This window comes from Calidris pugnax, unplaced genomic scaffold (genome assembly GCF_001431845.1).
Source record: "Calidris pugnax isolate Ruff unplaced genomic scaffold, ASM143184v1 scaffold44, whole genome shotgun sequence".
Lineage (NCBI taxonomy): Eukaryota > Metazoa > Chordata > Aves > Charadriiformes > Scolopacidae > Calidris > Calidris pugnax.
In genome coordinates, this window is record NW_015094506.1 from 41,039,175 (window position 1) to 41,061,644 (window position 22,470).

Consider the following 22,470-nt stretch of genomic DNA (forward strand, 5'->3'; position numbering starts at 1 on the left):
TAAACAAATAAATTTAGTGTAGTACCAAACTGCAGCTAAAATTTCAACTAGGAGGAGAAATTGGCGATGAAATACCAGATACATTATTTTTCTTTTTAAACACAGAATATATGGGCTGGTCTCACCTGTCTCTTTGAACACAGATGCTTCCTTTTCTCTTCTCTTCTCTTTCTGATCTCCTTATTCAGATATCCAGGGCAATAACAGTTTAACCGATCTGCCTGTGCCTTGTCTTTGTCTTCCTTTTAGCATGATATGTCAGCCTATTTTTAGGGCAGACCCTTTGGTGACAGTGACATTGTTCCTATCAATCCACAGACCATAACTAATGTAAAACAGCATATTTCAGTTTCAGTGCAACACAAAAGTTAAACGCAAGCAGAGTTTCTAGATGCCAGATAGAGCTCAACTAAGCACAGAAGCAGGAACTGAGGGATTGAAGCACATCCTTGCTATTCAGGAAGAGCTTTGAAATCATTTTTGTATGAGATGCCACAGCAGTGAGAATTCAACAGTACCTTTGCTAGAGCTCTGAGAAGCAGAGGACCTCGTCTTCCTCCCCCATCTTTCACACAAGCCTATGTATGTCCATATATAAAAAACGGTACTTCTTCATGAAACAAAACCACCAGTATAACATAAGTATCCACATGCTGGATGCTACTGTGCAGCCTTCTCAAGCACAAATCCTTACTTTGAACAATATAAACTGCCACCCATCTCTCAGCAAAATTAAAAGCAGTATTTTTACTAAGTTGCATGCTCTGGCTTTGGGGTGGGACTGTGAGCTGACCTGAAGATACATTCTCAAACCAGGGCTTCCCCTGAGCTGAAGTGATGGGAGTGCTGCAGGGCAGGATACACAGCCCAAAGAAGCAGCTTCCCCAGCTAGGCACATAACCATGGGAAACGCTAAACCCATCATTTTGCTGCATTATTCTGGCCATTTTGAGCTCAAAGCTGGATAGGACACTGTCCTACACCCAACTGTAGTGCAGAAAGGTGGCTGTTGTCCCCACATGTCCACTGTTTCCTGCAATGGATCCGAAAGAAGAGAAGGATGAGCAATTACTAAGTTGTGCACAAAAGACTGGTCCTGATGCTCAGTAAAGACAATATTGCAGTTGTTTCTGATATTACCCTCTCCCCCCTTTTTTTTCCAGTTCAGAAAATATTTCATTCCAAATTAAAAACCCGTTTTCTCCAAATGGGTCATTTACCTAAAAAACTGCGTCCTTACCTTCCATTAAAATCAAACAGGTGCAAACCAAGTTATCTGCTAGTTTAATTTGGTTAGTGAGCATTTTCATCTGGAATTTTTTTACTGGAAATTAGTTTTTTAAACAATTTAAAACCAACAGGGCTCCCTCTGTTCTTAGATTGAATACCAATGGAAAAATAAGAAGGTGAAAACTTTGGCAATGCTCCATTCCAACAACTTCTAATCTTATTTCCATCTAATGAAAAGATAACTACCATTTCACGTGTACACAGTGAAGTTGTCTGTGAGCTCTAGTTTAAAAAGATGATGACAAACTCTGTCTCACTCTCTCCAATTGGTTGTATTATATGCAATTAGTATTCTGATCCAACATGAACCAATTAGATCTTGCTGACGGACTGTATCAGTATCTTCTATATACTTTGTGACATTGAATATCCTTGTTTACAGTATCTGACAATGCAAAGGTAACTAAAAGAAGGCTGACAAGCTTCATATTTTCCTGACAGCACACAAGGATGGATCCTGTTATACTTCATGTGCATGTTCACAGCTGGCACACTGTCAAGGGGCACTGTAATATGAATTAAGGTCAGCACATGAATCACAGTGTCAGTGTGTGCACAGCTGGACTCTTAAGAACAGATGCAAAGGCTCATGTCTTCCTACCACTATATTTACAGATATTCGAATCTATTAGTTCATACTTCCCCAAAATAACCATTAAAATAGCAAAAATAGCAACAAAGTGTCTTTCTTTGCCTGATACCAATCTCTGTGAATACTTTTGTTTTGTTTTGTTTTCCTGAAACAAATAGTAACATTAGTTCCATTAGTAACATTAGTAACATATAGTACCATTATCAGATTATTCAGTTTCAGATCTACATATAGAAAGATCCTTCCCCATGTGCATCATCCTTCCCACATAGTGTGGAAGAACCTAAGCTGCCAGTAATTCTTTTGGATTTTCCAAGCAATTGATGGTTTCTTTGCTTACATCTCAGCAGCTGCTCTGCCCGCCTGAGTTCCTGGCAGGAGGAGCACAGAGGTCATGGGAAGTGGACCTCTGTGGCCTACAGCAGTAATCACGGTCCTTGTCCCCTGCGTGGAAGACCCTGGATACTTGGGTTCACTGGGACTGAAGTCAGCTTTTCTATGGCAGTTAAATGAAGAAGGAGGATAATCTCAGCTTAATATCCTGGAGTCAGTTTTTACTGTTTACCATAGGAATATGGTAATAATAAAAGGAACCCTCCAGGGGAGGCAAATTTCTAACCCCATTGATTTCATAGCAACGAAGCAGATTTACATGGGTGGATTTTTTCCACCTGCTGATGTTTTGCTGGAGACTGTTGGCAGGGCAGCAGAGGTGCCACAGAGACCCTGGGCAGCCCTTCGCTCCGGCCTCCTGCTTCCCTGGGAGCCTGTGGCAGCGTGAGCCAGCCCACCCTGTGCCGAGGCAGGGACGGGGCAGGGACAGGCAGGGGACAGGGTGAGGGCTCACCTCCGCTCTTCTATCGGGCCAAATGGAGCTGCCGAACTGAAGACCATCAGGCAGTTTAGATGAAATTAACCCCCATCTCTGAAGGGCAGCCTTTCCCTCTTTCTGCTCGACGAGCAGTGTTAATATGCCAGCTATAGTCCAGACTTATTCAAAGCCTAGTCCTGTACAGGCTAAATACATGGAGTATTCGGTAATATTTCTTATTTAAAAACACATCATTTGTGTTACTATCACTTTCTTCTGACTGGAATTAGTTTACACTACATTGAAAACCCTATTCTATTGACCCAGAAGCAGAGTAAATTGAGAAAATTAATGACATGTTGAAATAAATGACTTTTTTCCCTCTATTAAGCACATTGAATTTGGAAAAAAAATCCAGATGTACGACACCAACTGTGAAGCATGGTCTTCTTAACAGTAGTAGATTAAATAATTGAACGAAAACATGCTAATTCTAAGTGGAAATGGACTTAAATGTTCAAATAAATGGAAGATAACAGCACAGTAATGATTATATGGAAACGTCTATTTTCATACTTTTCTATTTTTGCATAATCACACCACTTAATAAACCTCCAGAAAGATACTGTGCACTGCAAATTTTAATTTATGCAGCATGTAATTCAGCTGTAGTTCGAGACAGCCTTACTTCTTAGAGGATTAGAGCACAGTATTATTTTAATGTTGCTCCACAAAGACATTAATTAAACAGTATATAGATAAGTTCAAAGCTGGTTGAATTTCAGGCCAAGAAAGCTTTCTAGCTATCTTTTTAAAATGTCTTTTGTAGACATTTATCAAATTCTGCAGGTTTGCTCACTGAAACTGATAAATCTTATTTACGTTTGCGGAATTTTAACCCAGCCTGTTGGGTGACTCAGCTGAGCAGTGTTTAGATCAGTTGCACAGCTCTCCAACCTGCGCAGAACTTCTTCCTCTGTGAGCTCTTACTACTCCTGCCAGAATTGGTCTCTGTATCCATTTTCTATGAGCCATGTTTGTGTCAGAGAAACACAAGCCAGAATCTTGTCAGCTGAACTTGCTACTTGCTGTCTAAGAGCTGCTACTGCTGCAGCCACTGAGCAGAATATTTTGATTCCAAGGATAAGATTTATAGCATCTCAAGTTAGTAAATAATGAAAAAGTCATAGCATATACAAATCACACTTGCAGGGTTTAAAATCTATAACAGTTTTACTTTTTTTTTTTTCCCCTTCGAAGTTTTCAACAGAAAAAACTCTATTTGAAAAGCATAAAGATATCTCCAGCTTTTCCTGCGGTATTTGGGAAGCATACATTACAGTAAAAAAATCACAGCCTAAAATAGAAACCCTTAATCAGCGATTACTGTGAAGCGATGTAAATAATGATGTATTTACAGATGAAAGGAGGTCACACAACTCAGCCAAAATACTCCATTTTCAGAAATTCACAATTCTAGTTTAGTTTATAGTATTAAAAATACCCTGGAAATTTACAGTCAGATTATAGGCAGCTAGGGTACACTGCCTTCTCAAGTAAAATATGTACTTCCATATAAATCAAGTTTATAGTTTGCACTGTGCTGTAAATGTGTTAAGACTGTTCCTTTTAAAAGTGTATTAACAATTTTCCAAAGATAGAAGATGCCATTTATAAAGCACATGCCTCCGAAATCCTCCTGAGGGCAAATGATACAACAAAAGGGCCAGCAGGAGGTAACACCTTCATCACTCTGACACAAGGGACCAGGGCAGAATTTTGAGATCTGTCCATAGATTAAAGGATAGAAAGCCTGAGAGAATTAGAGATGGAAAACAGCTAACAGGAAACCAATATTTTTCTTTGCTCAGTGTAGTTCATGAGTTCATAGCCCTAAATGCTGCAGTGAATTTCAAGATCAGACATCTCAGGATCTCAGACCATTCAATTTATGCTGGTGTTGAATAAAATCAGAAACTTTTCCTTGATATATAGTTGGGTTCAAAGCCAAGCCATGGTTCACCTAAAAGAATCATGAATGTCTGTTAACCTTTGAGTGAAATTAAGTCAGGCAAGTGGTTCCTATAAAAAATAGAAACTAGAGTTTCACACCATGTAACTGAGTTAATCTTCCACTCCAAAGCCAGTAAAACGTTACTATTTGCAGCCACTTATGCTGGTCTAAAAGTTGAGATGTTCCTTCACAAACGAAAGAGGAGAGCAATGCGAAAAAATCCTCCCTAGGATGCAATATGTATTTGGGAATCTACGTTCACCTATTCAATTGCTAAAAATCTTTTGTCTTGTTTTATAAATCAAGACAGATATTTCATGACCAAACCTCAAAGCTTTTCTGTTACAATTTATGTTTAATAATTTCCACTTTATTCAGTAGGGTCTTTTGGGGCTCCTAAATTTAAAGGGGTTCTTAGATTTAAAAACAGAAGCATGAGAAACTCTAAAATGATTCCTCTCCTACACCCTGATCATCTGTTTACAGTAAAAATACTTGAAAATACAAAACCAACTTGAAAAGCCCACATCCCTAATACACTGTAAAATTTGCAGTAAAATTCACAAGACACTAAGCTTTTCTTTGTAGACATAAAAGCCGTAGCAATTCCAAAATGCATTTCTCAAGCAGCAGGTATCAAAAAAAAGAAAAAAAACTGTTGTGTAACTGTCAGAGAACAAATAACCCCACAGATTCTTCTGCTGATACTATTCCTAAGCAAACTCAGTGAAAACCATCACACATTTTGATTGGTTTTACAGCTACAAAGAGGAAGACAAAATACAAAGTATAAAATTAGAGGTGATTCATTAAGTATTAATTGCAATAGCTAAACCAACCACTATAAGTTCAGTTCTGTTTAAAAAACAACAAAAAAAAAGGAAAAAAGAACATGGTTTTTTTGAACTTAATTATGAAAGCCTGGAGTATTATTTTATAAGATACAAGTCCTAAAAAAAATTAGCTAGTTATACAAGCTTATATTACTTTTGATCAAGTCTTCAGAGATATAGGCATCAGTTTTAATTTGGAAATCTAGCCTCCAAATGCTAGCTTAAACACATATCAGATCTTAAATCTTACGTTTTGGCCCAGTGCTTTTTTATGTGCAAAATAAAATGTTACTGCAAATGTGGTTACTGAATTCTTTTTATTGTACATCTAAATTAGAAGCTCAAAAGAATTCTGAGACACAAATTTCAGAGGCATTGTTAATACAGAAAGAGCTCAAAATACAACATAGGAAGAAACTGAATGCCTTTCTGATGATGGGTTTAACAGAAGTGGGATGAGAACAATGAAGTGGAAAACCAAGTAGGCAGAAACTAAAAATAATTTATATGAAAAATTTGGGAATTTAGCAGATTGAAATGACAGAGGAGGAAAAAGGACTAAAATGATGAACTGATATCAGATAAACTGTACACTATCACCATTATGGGGCTGTAAAAGGACAACTGCCATCCTAAAAAATGGGAACAGGACAGTTACCGCTAAAAAGAGGGGGGCAAGTATAAACATTAGTGCTCAATGCCACTGCAAGACTGCTAAAATTCAGATTATATCTTTTCAAGCCAATGTCTGGGGGGGGGAAATAAGTAATGACAAGTGTAGTGCAAATACACATTCTGAAGTAATGCTGGAAAATAACGTTTTTTGTTTTGTGTGGCAAAATAAAAGCTAAGAAGGAATATGAGTATATTCATGATTTCAGCAGGAATAAACACTGGAAGGGGGCAAAGTGCAATATAACAAATGGATACATGCTACAAATAAATGAAGGCCAAAAAAGATCAAATTTCCAGTAAGAAAAGCAATGAAATTTTGAAACAGCCCATGATAGGAGTAAGGGGAAAAAAACAACCCACCCTCAAACTCAGTTTATAGACAGAATATATTGTAGTTGGCTGTTATAGTCTATGATTGAAGTTCCAGAGCTTAACTTGACAAATTTCGTTAGATGAATAAAAGTTGGGAAGGGGAAAAAAAGAGAGCAAAAGGACTAGAGCAACAGAACAGTTGCAGAGCTGATCAAGAGACAGATGGGCCCTACGGTGTTTAAGATTATTAACTTTTCATTTATAAGGAAACATGTAATACATATAGTTAGGGCTGAAGCAGCTTTTTGCCAACAAATGCTTCAGTCTGCAAGCTCAAAATTTACCATTACTGGCTGATAGGCAGCAATTGTCTTTGACTCGCTGACAGGGGTATAATTATTCTCCATCTTCCACCTCTTGCTACAAACCTTTGAAAAACAAAGTTCCTTAAAACTAATGACATATAATAATAAGCATTTAGTCAGAATATTCAAGTCCCTTGCTTACTGGATTTATGAAATGTTCTTCACCTTCATATCCACGGTATATGTACACCTAATAGCTCAGAACCCAGTCAAGCACTTTAAACATGTTTATTCAATTTATGGATATATAACTAAGAATCTTTTTGCCTGTACAGAATATGAAAAGAAGCATGGGTTCCAAAATATAAAAAAAACTGTCATCACTTGTTTGAACTAAGGATTCAGTAAGTATACAATTTATGTGGTCACAACATTTCCTGTTTTCATCCGAAATCCAAATTGCAGTCATTACATACAATTGAAAATCAAAAGCACATTCTATATACTGAGATGTAAATGAACATGTTTGCAAGCTCTCTTACAAGTACAGCCCATCCACACTGCTGCAAGCAGTCACTCTTGCAGCTTAAATAAAATTTGGTCAGACTACCATCCAGGAATGTACATTTAAGCCTCTCAAGCCTCAGAACTGTACATAAGCTTCACAAAGCTCCAGGACAGCTGGGATTGTGATCTAACCGAAATACAAAGTAAAGCCTTCATAGCGGAGCGGTGAGGGAAAGACAACTACTGTTTCACCAGTAAAGATTCATTGCACATATCTGTACAGAGAGACCTTCTGAGATACTTGCAGAATTTAAAAAGAATACACACTGTTCTAGCTGGATGGGTTAGAAAATAGTTCTGGTTATTGACTTACCAGCAGCACAGCCTAACGCTATCAAACGTCATTTGAGAAAAGAAATCATAATTGCAAACTATGGAAATTATCCCACAGAAGGACAAGTGGGTTTCATTGACACAGCAGCCTGGCTTTTGCATACAGGAACACAAAGGACACTTTGTATTACTGCAGTTCAAATGAATCAATATGTTTATACATCATTCAAGCATGACAATATCTCAAATATGAGCTACTCTGTCACATTCACAAATGCAGGAAAGTATTACTTTACTTGTGGGGATGCACAAGGGGTGTGGATGCCCCCGGCTGCCCTGCTGCTGGCCGAGGTGGGACAGGCCCTGGCTACCCAGCCCTGCCCGGTTGGGTCTCCTGGGGACACCTAACACCCCTTGTATCCCAACCCCAGGGAGCCAATGCCCCTTCCAGCACCCTAACATACAAAAGTGCATTCATTAAATGCATGCAAGGAACATTTCCTCATAGATTTTGCTCTCTAACATACAAATTAAATACCACCTCTGTCATAAAGAAATAAGCTATATACTTGCCAAGACTTTTGAAAAGAGAAACACAAAGATAGACTTCACAGAGCAGCAATTAGAGATGGATGATTTTCAAAAATATTCAAGATTGACAACAGCAGCAACTGTGTGTCCTAAATGCTTCCAAGAACCAAATGTTTACATAAAAATGGAACCAGAATAAGAAGGAAAATAAGGAACATGTATCTCACGTGTAAAACACCTATCTATGAGGTGCAAACACAGAGGTGGCCACAGTTAGGGATGTCACACTGCTGATCCTCAGTGTCCCCAGCAGGTCCTCCCTCCTCTCTGGCAGTGAGTGAACACTGCTTTTTCGTTTGCTGTTCACCACATTCTGCAACTGCAATCCAGCAATTATACATAAAGTACTATCTTTATGATTTAATTGGGTTAAGTATGTTAGGATTTCAAAGAGCTCTGTGTGTGTGTACTTTCTGCTCCAGCCTTCCCACATGACAAAATGATTGATACCACAGCAACCACTCAGAGTAAATGCAGACATAATAGATGAGTGCAGCATGAAAATCCAGGAAAGCTGCAGAATCTCCATCATCAGAGATCTTAAAGCAGAGCAATGGTTTAGGTGTACTCAGCTCTGCTGTGGGCTTTGGACTTATCTTTTGATTCTGTAGAGAAGAACTTAAATGCTAGTTACTTTAAAAAACAACAACAACAAACTATTAATTTATAATGAAAAGGAGACTTGCAACAGAGCTGAAAAATGGTGGAATACCCCAGTGCTGTCTACTTATAAGTAGTTTCTGTTATTACATTTAACATATTCAAAAATGAGATCTATTTTTAAATCTAACATACCAGAACAGAAGAACTATTCAAGCTGTAATACTCATGCATCAGCAAAAACTTCACCTTAAAAAGTTAAATAGCTCAGACATCTGATGAATCAAAAGGTCACTGACCATCATCAGTAGAGCTAGACCCAGCACAATGATATTCAGAAAGCATCAGATGATGATGGGGGGCAAACATTATTATTTCATACACATTTCTTAAAAAGTGTAAAATATATAAATAACACTGAAAATAAAAACTGGCTGTCTGCTGAGACTTGAGATATGCAGTAAATTAACTAGTTAAACAACTGACCCTGCAAATTGCTGCATAAAAGCAATTTGTCAGTATGGCTGCACATGAAGTTAGAAAGCTAACAGGGCAGTCCATGGCACTCCCAACTAGAGTTTACAATATTCACAGTGCACAGTACCAAAATTGGCCATTTAAAGCAGCAAAAACCAATCTTGCTGTTAATTCTGTCTTTTCATCTGTTTAGCAAACCTCTGTTTCATACAGAAAATATTACCAGAAAATTTGTTCTAGAAAAGAAGAGAATTAGTGAATTAAAAAGTAATTTACTAGAAAAGACAGAATATACTGCCCCACATGCTTAAAAATCATCAGTGCTAAATGCGCAGATGCTGAACAACAACAGCAGAGCTGCAGCAAATTTTAATACCAAAAAACAGCTACATATTTTACTATTTTTTAGGAAAAAACCCAAACAACAATTATCTTAGGAACAGCATAATTAGGAAACTGATTGGAAAAGACTCAGTTTGCATAACGTACCAGTGCCTTCTTATTTTATTATGTTTTGCACAAATGCACAGAATTATGCTCTTTCTTGTTTACAAAACTTGAGAAACATATCATGCAAGTCAGGAGTTTCCTCAATCTAATACATGAAATTTGGAAAAATTTTGCAAGCTATATATTAGGATGGCAACATTTTGTTTTTTCCAAATGTAAATTAACAATGAGGCTTAATTACAAACTCTTTATTTCCTTTGTGCTTGTGCATAACCTTTTCTCATACATGGATTCAGAATAGCTCTCTTTACTTTAAATAGCTACAGTTCATATTAAAAAAGCTGTATTGAGAAGAAGTCATGATTAAATCACAGTTACTAACCACATCTCTGCTTAACCTTGACCACGTTTAAACCATAAATAAATGCAGGAGAAAGCAATCAAACAAATGAGTAGTTCTATGGCAAAGGTTGCTCTGTTTGGCTTTTATAATTATAAACTATTAGAAAATGAAAGTATGCTGCAAATTGCAGCCCTTTTTGTGCTCTTTTTACTGCTAATTCCATTGAAATGTTACTGTGTTCTTTTCTTATAGGAAAAAAAAAAAAAAGGTGGGGAATAAAATACGATTGCTCTGTTTCCTTAGGAAGAAAATTGTGTTTTGACATGCCACTCTAGTACTGGGCAGCTTTACTGAATTCAAGAACCTGCCTGCTCAAAGATGCACAGGTGTCTGCAGCTCCCCTTACAGTGAAGAGGAATTTCATAAGCCCAGAGACAGATCTGACACCTTCAACATCATGTCAGAAAGTCATAGCGTTAGAATGAATCTGAGAAACAAGCTCAGGTTTTAATTTGATTTCCATCATTTGTCTGCTGAGAAAGGGAGGTTCGCAAAACTCATTTTGTGAACTGAAAATAATTTTCCAACTACTCATTAAAATGCTGGCAACAAATAGAGACTTCACATTCATTTTATACCATAATGCAAATTACTAAACAGACCTAATTTCTATGAGCCGGGTTTAATATTAAGAATTATTACAAATCTAATGCATTTTAGCTCTCACCATATAGAGTTCACAAAACTGATGAAGAAAACTTAAAAGGGTAACAGTACAATAAAATGCATGCACAAATATGTGAGCTTAACTACATACAGACTCGGTCACCGCAGCGCTGGCATCTAAGCACCCTGGTCTAATGGAAGGTGTCCCTACCCACGCGGGGAGGTTGGAACTAGATGATCCTTAAGTCCCTTCCAAACCATTCTATGACTCCATGATCTGTACTGGCTTCCTAAGGAACCAGCTGCCTGGAAGTTTGCAAATGAGTCATCTAGTGAAAAATTCCTGCCTCACAAAGAGGAAGTAATTATAAAATAGGCACAAGTTCCTTGCTCATCTTAGTTCTGAGTCAGTACTAGAAAAGAAAACTTTCAGACTATCCTAACAAAACTAAATCAGAAAACTTGCAATTCATTAGCTAATATGCAACGCCCTAATGCTCAATGAACTAGATCATATGGCCAGTGACACTGTAACCTAAAAAATCACACTGGAAGAATTTTATAATGGGTAGAGGGGCAGTCAAGGCTATATATATAGTTATACAAACATACAGGCAAAGCTAAGAGAGCCTAGAAAGTAGGGAAGAAAAGCACAATGTTTAGAATCATAACAAATCCCTTGACCATCTCTATCTCCATTTTTGCCCATGTTCCCACACGTGTGGGGGAATGAAGCTGCATTCACCTGGGAGAGCCTGCAGGACAGAAAGCAGAAGGAGTGTGCCATAAGGTCGACAAGGACCACTGAAGAAATTAGGCAATTCTAGCTGGAGAGAAGCATTAAGCTTGTGAAGAGACATCGAGGAGAAATGATAGTTCATAACTTCTGTTATTTTAACTACTTGTTCATGTATAATTTAACAATCTTTTTCCTGCACTTCTTCAGTGAACTGCAGGCATCTCTAGATTTGTTAAGCGACTGCAAGAGTACAGTTCTGGCTCTAGGTAAGCCCTCAGTGCATAATTAAACAGAAGCACATACTACTAACACTAATAATTCACCGCATTAGAGCATGCAGTTATACAATAGCCATGCCTATCTTTCAACATCTGTGGAATACGGAAAATAACCTCATTTTACCAGTAACAAGACAGTGCCACCAGGAACTGGAGTTCCTGAGTAGGAGACAAGGAACTGAAGTATGAAACAGAACCTGCCCAGAAAAGAGCTTCAGTAAGAGTTATCTTTCAAAGTCATTTACCTCACACATCTTACAGATAGGAAAGGATGCTTTCCCAAGTCAGTAAACTAAAGCAAAAGTATACCAAAGTAGAACCTTGTGCTGTCCAACACAGCTGAAAGTTGGGCCTCATTGAAGAAGTTCACCATCAACTCAAATGAAGAAGAGATTTCATTCCTAACATCAAATAGTGCACTCATTTTCTCTAATCGCATTGGTTCCTTTGACTTTCATACCTGACAGATTACTTTCTGAAGGCTGTTACCAGAGATAGTTTACTTAAAAATGAAAAGCCATGTGTAGCTCGCCAAAATGCTTTTGGGCTCAGGAAAGTGCAATAAAAAGGAAAAATTGCTGCTATTTTATACACTGATCTTACAATGCATTTTTTATAAATAATTAACAGTACAAGTGATGTATATATACCACAACAAATGGGTATTTGTCTAGTTATGAATTAACCAGTAATAACAATAAACCTGTTGTGCCTTGGCATGAAATTAGTAAGTGGACATGGCCAAGAAAATGCTCAAGCCATATGTTTTATCTCACAATCTCTAATTGCAGGCAATGGGAGTTCTTGGGTCTTCAGCCCACTAGAAAATCATGTCACTTATTAGCTAAATAACATGTAAAATACATTTTAAATGTTGTCGTAGTCTTTAGGGAAGACATAAAACTTCTTATAATATTAAAATATAAAAGGTTTTACTAAAGTGTTAGTCAGAATAATAGAAAGGTAAAAAGATCCAATAAAACAGGGCAATTACTATATACTACAAAAAAAAAAAAACAAAAAAAAAACCAAACACCAAAAAAACCCCACCACACAGTAAAAGGATTTTTATCTTTAAAGGCTTGACTCTAAGACTCATCAGCATCCATTATAATTCTATAAAATAAGTTAAGGCAGCAAAAAAAAAAAAAAAACAAAAAAAAAACCACCAAAAAAACCCCACCACACAGTAAAAGGATTTTTATCTTTAAAGGCTTGACTCTAAGACTCATCAGCATCCATTATAATTCTATAAAATAAGTTAAGGCAGCATCTGGTACAATCTATATAGTTTTATAGCCAAGCATGCAAAAATGCTTACAACAGCTGAAGACTCTTTACTTCATCTACCAGCATGCATTTAGAAAAACAAAGGCAAAAGCTAGAACAAAAGAGGACCCCAGAAGCACATCCATTTTTTTTTAATGACTAAATAATACTTTTAAAGCATTAACAGATAGTGTGAACTGCCGATGCACAGGAAAAGGAAGCATTTCACAACCATTTTAGTTTAATCTCAATTAATTCATAGCTGTAAGCAAGGTGATACTCAAGCAGTGACCATTTCAAACAACTGTTTGGTTCTCTTGAGGCTAAATCTATTCCCAGATTCACATCTCCAAAACATGCAACTCTGAAAAATGGAGCAGTGGTTTGTTTTTTTTCTTCCTTAAAGCCATAAATTTGTATTGAAAGAATTATGCAGAAAGCCATGTAATTTAATACAATAAAAACTGTAGCAAAGTACAAAAGATATCATACAACATCATTGTCATGACTAATTAGCAGTCACCACGGAACCACATAAAATGTGAGGGCTTTTTAACAAACTAGTGTGAAGGGGTAAAAAAATTTTAACTTGCAATACAATAACTTCTAAAAACCTTCCTATTTCCTGTCTTTAAAGAAATGTTAATGCTGCTTAAGGAAACAATAACTAGTATCCAGCCCTTCTATACCTCTAAGTAGAACAACTTTGTAGTACGTAACAGTTCCAGAGACATGAACAAATGCCAGACAAGACTTGCTCCAAGCACAAGTTGCGGAGTGTGACACTTCACAGCCCCAGCGCAGTGACCACCGTTCTCCTGCTTTTATCTTCTGTCAGCACGATTTGCTAATTTTCCTTTTGCTATTGGATTTAAACCACGCAGACATCATAAAAATCAGACAGTATTGCATCAAGGTGCACATCATTACAGACAGAAGTGAACACAGAGCTTTTAATCACCAGTAGCACCAAACAGACACAGGTTGACAGGGAACCTCTCTGAAGTCATTTGCAGCTCATCCTGCTGTGGGGCTACTTCTGTGCTTCCCATAGCAGAGGTCAGAGCAGCCAAAGGGCCACCTGGAGATAAGCCCTCCAAATGCTGGGGTAACAAGAACAGACAGAGCTCAAAAATCCTTAACCCAAATCCTCATCCCATAACAAATACCAGGAAGTGAATGATACCAATATTCTAATTTCATTGCTCTTTATATTCGAAGAAGAATGAACAGAGCAAGGCCCTGCTTCAGGACAACTTCATGTCCTAAAGAGCTTGCAAGGTAAACAGCCCTTATAAGAGTGATCTTTAGTTATATAATAATGAGATTATGTTCTTTTTCTTTATAAATTACATCTGCAACTCAAAAAGTGGCATAAAAAGTGGCTAATAAAATACTTAAAATACTGGATGTTTTCTTGAGGTTTCATTTGTCCCCTGAATACTTTCAGATCCTAGTGTGTTAGTGTGTCTTCTCAAGAGCCTATTCATTCCAGCAGTCAACAGAATACTGGCCTGAAGTCAGATGTTTAAACATCTTTCATCTTTCTAAGCAAGTTTCAGGTAAGCGCACATTTTGGACGATAAGACTTGAAGGCACTTCAAGAGGTCACCTGGTCTGCCTGTTGGCTTCAACTTGACGATATTATTCCCAACAGACAATATTTTAACCTGAAATATTTCAACCTGTTTCACAGTTTCCCAAGAAAATCTATTCCAATGCTTAACTGTTCTTGCCATTGGCAAGTCTTCCTTGATGCACAGCACAAATTTGCCTTGCTGCAATCCTTCCTAATGTCTAACCTAAATCTCCCTCAAATCAGTTTGCACTCATTGCTTCTTGTAATCTTTCAACTTTACAGAACTAAGTTTGTTACTTTTAAGGCTGAATTTTACCCACTGAAACCTCTTCTCCAAACTCAATAACTCTAGTCTCTTCAGTACTTCCCAGCTCGTGTCTTCTGAAGTTGCACTGATTTCCTGTGTTCTTTTTGGATCCATTAAATTTGGCCTACATCTTTCCTCACATGTGACTGCAATTAAACATCTAGACTTTGGAATGCCATATAGCCTTGTGGTATGTTAGAAAGAAGCTGAGATCCAGAATATACTGGCCTATTATAAATGCAATTTTTCACCTGATGATTTAACACAATTTCTACCTTCCTCCTTACAGTCAAAAATTATAAATCACTCATATGAAAACACACATTAGTACAACATCTGCTTTTAGGAAGTATTTCAATAGGTATTGATCCATTACACATTATTTTTTGTGTTATTTATATGTTAATTTGCTGCTTGGATATATTTCAAACATGTTACTCATTGCTTTTCATAAGACTAACAACAATTAGTAGGAAGATGTATTGTTCTGACTAGCATTTACTTGTGAACTGATGTAGTGCCAAAGGTAAAATATAATGAATAGGCAGATTCATTATATTGTGTTGGATTTCTAGAAGAGGCATAAAAAGCACATTTAAGCAAATAATCGGATTTTGTTATTAAACAGAACCTTCTATCACTATGGGTTATAAGTGGCAAGAGGATATAATTCCTGAGCAAAATAAATCTTTGTTAAAATCCAGATACTGGATGGAATAGATCCCTGGCTTGGATTTGTATGAACATACACTCCAGTTGGCCAGTCATACTCAGCTGAGCCACTGATTCCAACTAGGACATCTAAATACTACCAGAAAATAAATACTGTTGTTATTGTTAGTACAAAAACTTGTGTTGCGTCTTTTTTTCACAACACTACAAAAAGTTACTTTTAAATATATATAAGAAGAGAATGATTTTAACTATAATTTGGCTAGTGAATTAAAGACATTTATGGCTTTTCTCACCAATGCCATATTGAACTCATGACATCTAAATACATGAGATTTTTTTTTCAGTCTCTCCTTTTAAATTCAGTTCAAAAAAATCTTAAGTGTTGTCTCTTTTTTACTCCATTTTTATATTTGACATTGTGTACACCTGCTAAGAGACAAGAAAAATAAATATTAGTCAACAGACCTAAAAAGCATGCACTTTTGTATGATGTGACTCACATCAATCTATGGTACTGCCTTTAAGAACAGATAGTCCTGATAAATGCTAAGAAAGGTCAATAATTCCTCACTTGTGCTCTTGGGGCATGAGAACAGGCAGTGGTAAAAAGGCTACTGAAAATCTCTTACTAATTCCTTTTTTTGAGTTGCTCAAGCAGGAAAACTAGGGGCTTTATACTGTCTATGGTGTGCTTCCCTATGAAGGTACACACTGCTTTCATTCTCATCACCCAAAACCAAAGATTGTATTTCAAAACTATCTTCTATGGGTAGGAAAACTGTCAGACTCCCCCTCTCGGTATATCCTGGCACAGCAGATGCCAGATAGAGAACAGCTTTCTCGCCTCTCCAAAAAGAAAATTATTAAAAACTTTGGTCTGCATAGCTTCCTTTCACTGCTATACTTCTCTAACCCTATCTTTAAAAAAAAACAAAACAAAACAAAAAATCAAAAAACCCCAACAAAACAAACAAACAAAAACCTCTGAAAATACCAACAATTTTCAAATACAAAGCTATTTTATCTCAAAGCTAGCCCTTCTCTCATTTTTCTTCAGTCCCATTGTGTCACATACTATCAAACAGCCACTGAACTGGGTCTTCTTAATTTTATTTATTTGCCATAAAAATATAACAACTTGCAAAAAAGCCTCACAGACTGGTTGCCTTTCACATTTTCTTTCCTTGTGCAGCATTTATTCAAGCTCAGGGGTTTTTAACTGTCAAGTCCCTTTCCTGGATGGGAAGCAAAAACTTCCACTTCTGCATTCTGTGCCTCTCTCTATCCTCATGTGCTGCTCCAATAATCTAATTCGTCTTTGCCTCTCCACAAACGTGAAAAAAAATTTATAGAAGACAAACAGGAGAAAAGAATTGTACTAGAGTATGTTAAAAGTAATAAACCCCTCAAAAGCAGGCAAATTTGCAGCTGGGACACATTGTCCTCAACTCAGTTTTACTATATATAGGTAACATATGCAGCACATCTGGTGAGCAAGGTATCTTACTGTTTTGAGACACAGGTTAAGCATAAAAGGGAAAACTGAAAAAAACAACTCTAACATAAACCCAAACTTTTTCTCCCCACATTCTTAACAGCAATTCCTTTCCTCAAAATGTATTACGCAGCAATAAACATTATTTTTCCCAACTTCATAAAGCTATCAGTCTTATATGAACAGAAAGCTCTGAAAAAATTATCTTGCATATACTGTCAGTAAACATTTTCAGACATTAGCAGAGGAGTAGCAGAGTTGTTTGGGATTAGACAGCTAAATAGAATAATGTTCCTTATTATTTTCAGTGTCAAAATGTACACCCTAAGAACTCAAAAAATATGCATAAAGCTTTTCCCATACTTTTAGAGCAGGCTAAAATACTTAAATCTGTTAAAAGTGACAGAATAAAGATATTAAGTATAAAACTTAAGCAAGTTATTATGTGTAATAAATGCATTCTTTTAAAGAAAGTGCTGCAGTATTTTTGCTATTGTGACACTAATTCCTCGAAATGTGTTTGACAGAGAAGTGCCAACAAGAGTGTAACCAATAATTGCTAACTTTTGCCTAAGGCAGAAAAAAATGATAATTATGAAAAATGTGATAAACAGACACCCTATTCATATATATAAGTATATACTAAATCTGTACAAGTGATGCTAAAATTCTGGTTTATAGCCATAATCATCTGGTTATAACAGAAGTATTGGAATTCTCTTGTCTCTACTTAACTGTTGCAGCACATCAGCAGAAAATCACCCTATTTTACACAGCTTGCTACTAAACATCTACCCATCAGATTAAGAATGTGGTTTTGAGATCTGATTACTCCAATCCTCTATACTTTAAGCAAGATTCTTGAGGCTGAATCCACGTTGCTGTATAGTCCCTCTCCAAACAAGGCTCACACCACTCTAATCTCATAAACCATTCAAAATATTTAATCGTCCTTGTTAGATAAGACATTCTAGTCTCTTAATGAGCGATCACAGAATAAAAGAAGCTTTAAACTATCTGTAGGGCTGCAACACACCCGGGTATATATACATACCATTGCAAAGTTACTACCTAACTGCTCCACTTTCCACTGCATTCAAAGACACATTTAGAAACTATATCCTTTACCTTTTCCCACCCCTCCTGTGTTTGAATGGTTAAAATGTTCCCAGGTGAAAAGGGCACTTGTCTGGGGGCAAAGGAGTTCCCACAACTAATATATTTTTCAGTTCTCTTCCCCTCAATGTGTTAAACAACTGTAAATTGTTTGAAATCAGACATGAGCAGCAAAGGTAATTCTTTACTTTTAATTCTCAATGGTGTATGCAAAAAAGTTTTAGATATTTCATTTTTTAACACCCCTCCATACTGACTGCAGCTGAGTATATTAAACTGCTTTGCAGGAAGATCAGGCAGGCATGGGACTGCAATTACAGATCACAATACCCTTTTCTGGGTTCACAGCTCTATTCATCTTTTGGAAACACTGAAGGACAGATTGGACATAGGGGAACGGATTAGCCACAGGACGACCTGTATTTCCACACAAAAGCCTAAGTGTGGAAAAATGGCACCCTGTGTCACCCATTCTTCACTTCCTGAAAAAAACATATTCAAGAAAACAGACATTTAAACAGCTCTTTCCCACTCATCTCAGAACAAGCATTCGTTGTTTTTTACCACCATTCAAACAGCAGTAAAGTAATACTCTTACTAACCTATCTTAATTCAAAAATCTATATAAAATTATTTAAGATTTAAGACAGGGCTACCTAGAGAAAAATATAAGTTCAGCATAAGAACTAAAATGAAAAATTAACAGAGTGAAAACTCTCACTTGGCTATTGCAACACACAACCTCATATTTATGAAAGTGACTGAAGGAGGATTTGGTTCTGGTAATAAGTTTCAGCTGGACACAATGAAAGTTCTACAAATTATAGTCATGCAGTACAACTGCAATTATAAAACCATCTTGTGTTAATAGGTGGTAAGAGTTTAACATAATAGATAACATCACTAATTCTAAGTGAGTAAGAGGAAAAGAATACAGAAAAGAGGTGGTAATTGTATCATTTTGAGATGTTGCAAAAAGCGAGGATTATGTCAGCTTTCTATTAGGACCTGCCTCTGGAAAAATAATGAGCAGTAAATGTTACAAAACATGCAAAAAATGAAAGAGCATGCCTTAATAAATTAAGTCAGACCTTTAATTAACTTTACATGTCATTCTTCTTAAATCAATTGTCTCACATACAAAAGAGATGCTTGGTGTATGAACTTGTACCATCAAATTGTCTCAGGAGATATGTGCTATCAGCTAATCTGATCAAGCCAGCAAACTGGTGGTTTACTTGTTTGTTCTTTGGGACTACAGGAAATTAGCCTTCTGCACAAGAAATAATCAAATGAAAATGTCCAAGCATTTAACTTAGGAATTCAACCACACAGTTGAGCTACAAATAATGAGACCACGTAGTTCATTAAAGTCCGATGAGAAATTAATCTTTTTGCCAGGAAATCAACAGTCTAACAACAGTGTGTATAATGAGACATACCACTCCTAACTTTTTTTTTTTTTAAATTTTAATGCAAAGGGCTAACTCTGATATCAGAAAAGAATTTCATATCTTCTGAAGGTAAGGTTACAGCCATCTCACGTATATTCTTCTTTATACATATTTACTTAGCAAACTAATATGGTAGGCATATGGTTAAATGGGTTGCTAGTCCTTTCCTCACACTTCTTTCCCTTGTTTTCTTTCTGAAAATAATTTAACAAGCAGATTTTAAAATGAAAAAGAAAGAAAATGTAAGACTTGTTTTTCCAAACTGTTTACAATATATAGCTTAAATCTTCTGTTATCTATTTCTCCTTTTCTTAGATGTCTGCATTTGAATATATTATGCTTAAACCAATCATTTTTATTGGATATTTTAAAAGTTCTTCATAAAGAAATAAACTCTGTTATGCCATGTAGACTTCCAGTCAATTCTGCTAAACTAGTCAGTGTCATTATTGAAACTACAAGGAAGAATACATACATTGCTGAAGTAATTATACGAAAGGGGTCAAAATGCTATTGTGGAGATTAGCACCCGTCAAGAAAAGGCTGACAACTAGCCCAATACATGCAATCTGTATTTACAGTAAGTATGTAGTTCTCGGTGTTCACCACAGCAGAAATCTTTTTCTCTTTTTCTTTTTTTTTCCCCCCACAAATATAAACAAACGGATGCAATTAAGTTATCCGACAAGCTCAAGAGCTTCAGTGTTCTCTCTGCAGTCCACATTGAGAGGGGCCAGAAATGCCCGAAGAGAAGCAATGTAAAATGTGTTAAAGTGCTCGGTGTATGGCCATGGTTTCTGTTCTTTACAAATTAATTTGCTAGCTTTCTACTCCTACAATGCAGGAAGAATTATCTGAAGTTAAATAAAATGCTTCTTCCTTTATGGATTATTTACAGTAACACAGGTCTCAAAATCAAGCAGGGAAGACTGAAAAAAAAATAAAAAATAAAAGCAGCATAATGGCAAATACTGACAAAAAAAAATAGCCTGAAATGACTGGCAATATTTCATTCTGCAAAATCTCCTCCAAACAAGTCATCTCATTAGACAGAGATATACAAATACGCTAGCCTGAGCATTTTAAAAGAATGCTAAATAAGTGACTATGTGGGAGGCATTGCACACGATGCAATTAAAGCATGGGCAGGTTTCTTTAAGGAGAAATCTCTGGCACTGGAAATATCTGGATAACTCTTCTTAATTAACCGAATCAGGCAAAGAAGTGTTCATTCATTTCAGAAAAGATCTGTGAAAATGTACAGCCTCATGCTTTTTTGGACTGACACTAAATAAAACCCAGCAGCGATACTTCAGTGGTTGCAAGGTTGTCGCTTTGCCCAGTCTTAAGTGAAACTTTGTCCCAGTCACATAAAAGTTTTTTTGCCCTGCCTTGCGCAGCCAGCACTCCCAGCTGAGCCGGGCTCCTTCTTCCGGCAGCTATAATCTGAACTGTCTTACAATGCTAAAAAAGAATAAATGGTTTCACCAAAACCCCCACATTGTTGTGTTACATTAGTTAACACTGCTTAAAGAACAGCACTGGGCTTTCCCACACACCACCAACTATATATACGTGTCTCAGGACTCACACTTAAATCTCAGACTACAGTTTGCCTTACAAATAAGCCATGGAATCGTTATTTTAGCGGGGGTGGGTGGTGGGTGGAAAGAGTATTTTTCAGAGGAAAGAAAACAAAAAAGAGCAATATGAGGGTTACTCTGCAAGAAAATTCCTCTATCCACTTAATCAAACAGATTTTTTTCCACCCGGTTCAATAGGAAAAAAAAAAAAAAAAAAAAAAAGAAGAAAGCCTGCCACACAATCGAAACTATTATCTCCAGTAAATTGTAATCACAGTTTTCTGACCACAAGGTGGAAAAAACCAGGAGCCTTGAAACCATGCAAAGGCCTCTTCCAGTTTTGGGGCAGCGAGGAGGAGAAGGAAGATGCTGAATGCCCAGGATTTGCTCTGCCCTGCCCTTTCCATAGAACTTTAGTGCCATCTATTGAAAACGTACTGAATAAGGAAGAGGGAAAGATGCCTATTGATTTGGTATAAAAATAAGACGTTTACTTGTTAAGGGTTTTTTGGTTTATTAATACTCCCATGATGACTACTGTTCCGTGGTCATCTGATAGCAACAAATATTTTCTATACGCTATACATGCCCCATAAAGAAATGAGACATTGCCTAAAACATTGAACACAATCATCATACAGAATTTTTATATATATATACATACACATTTACCAAGAATGTAAGTCTAAAGCTACCTATTATCTAAAGGAACAAAAATGAGAAGGCTTTAACGGAAAGGAAAAATAGCGTGGAAGCACTGCTGTAAATAGAACATACTGGAAACAGTAAAAAATAATTAAGGCACCTCGTAAAGACCTTAGTATTAAAGAACAGGGTATGTAGACATGCAGAAATAATTACCTTCTTTAAGAAACTGTGAGTGGATGACAAATATAAGAAAACAGCAGATCGCTGCTCCTGCTAGTGCCCATAAAGCTTTCAAGAGCTGCATCTCGGTCTGAAACTCAGTAAATACCCAGAAAGTCACACAATGAATTTCCACAGCGATGCATCAACGCTTCCCTCTTGTGCGCCAGGCGCGGCGGCTCCCGGCAGGGACCCACACTCCCGAGCAGGGCGGGCGAGCCCCGGGGGCTGCGGAGGAGGGGCCGGGGGCTTCACACCCCGCGCGGGGGCAGCGGCAGCGGCAGCGCCGGGCTCCTCTGGCCGTGGCGG

The 22,470-nt window shown here is 37.0% G+C and overlaps 1 protein-coding gene across 6 annotated transcripts in view; it reads right to left on the reverse strand.

Annotated features, from left to right (window-relative positions):
• Nucleotides 1-22,470, reverse strand: part of FAM19A5 (family with sequence similarity 19 (chemokine (C-C motif)-like), member A5) — a 429,216-nt gene that overhangs the window by 294,280 nt on the left and 112,466 nt on the right. Inside the window, exon 1 of one of the 6 annotated variants that reach the window (XM_014963213.1) lies at nt 22,156-22,470. The exons of the other annotated variants lie outside the window; for them this stretch is intronic. Within the exon in view, the coding sequence (XP_014818699.1) occupies nt 22,156-22,246 (91 nt within the window). The 5' untranslated portion in view covers nt 22,247-22,470. The remainder of the gene's footprint in view (nt 1-22,155) is intronic. 6 annotated transcript variants of the gene reach the window in all.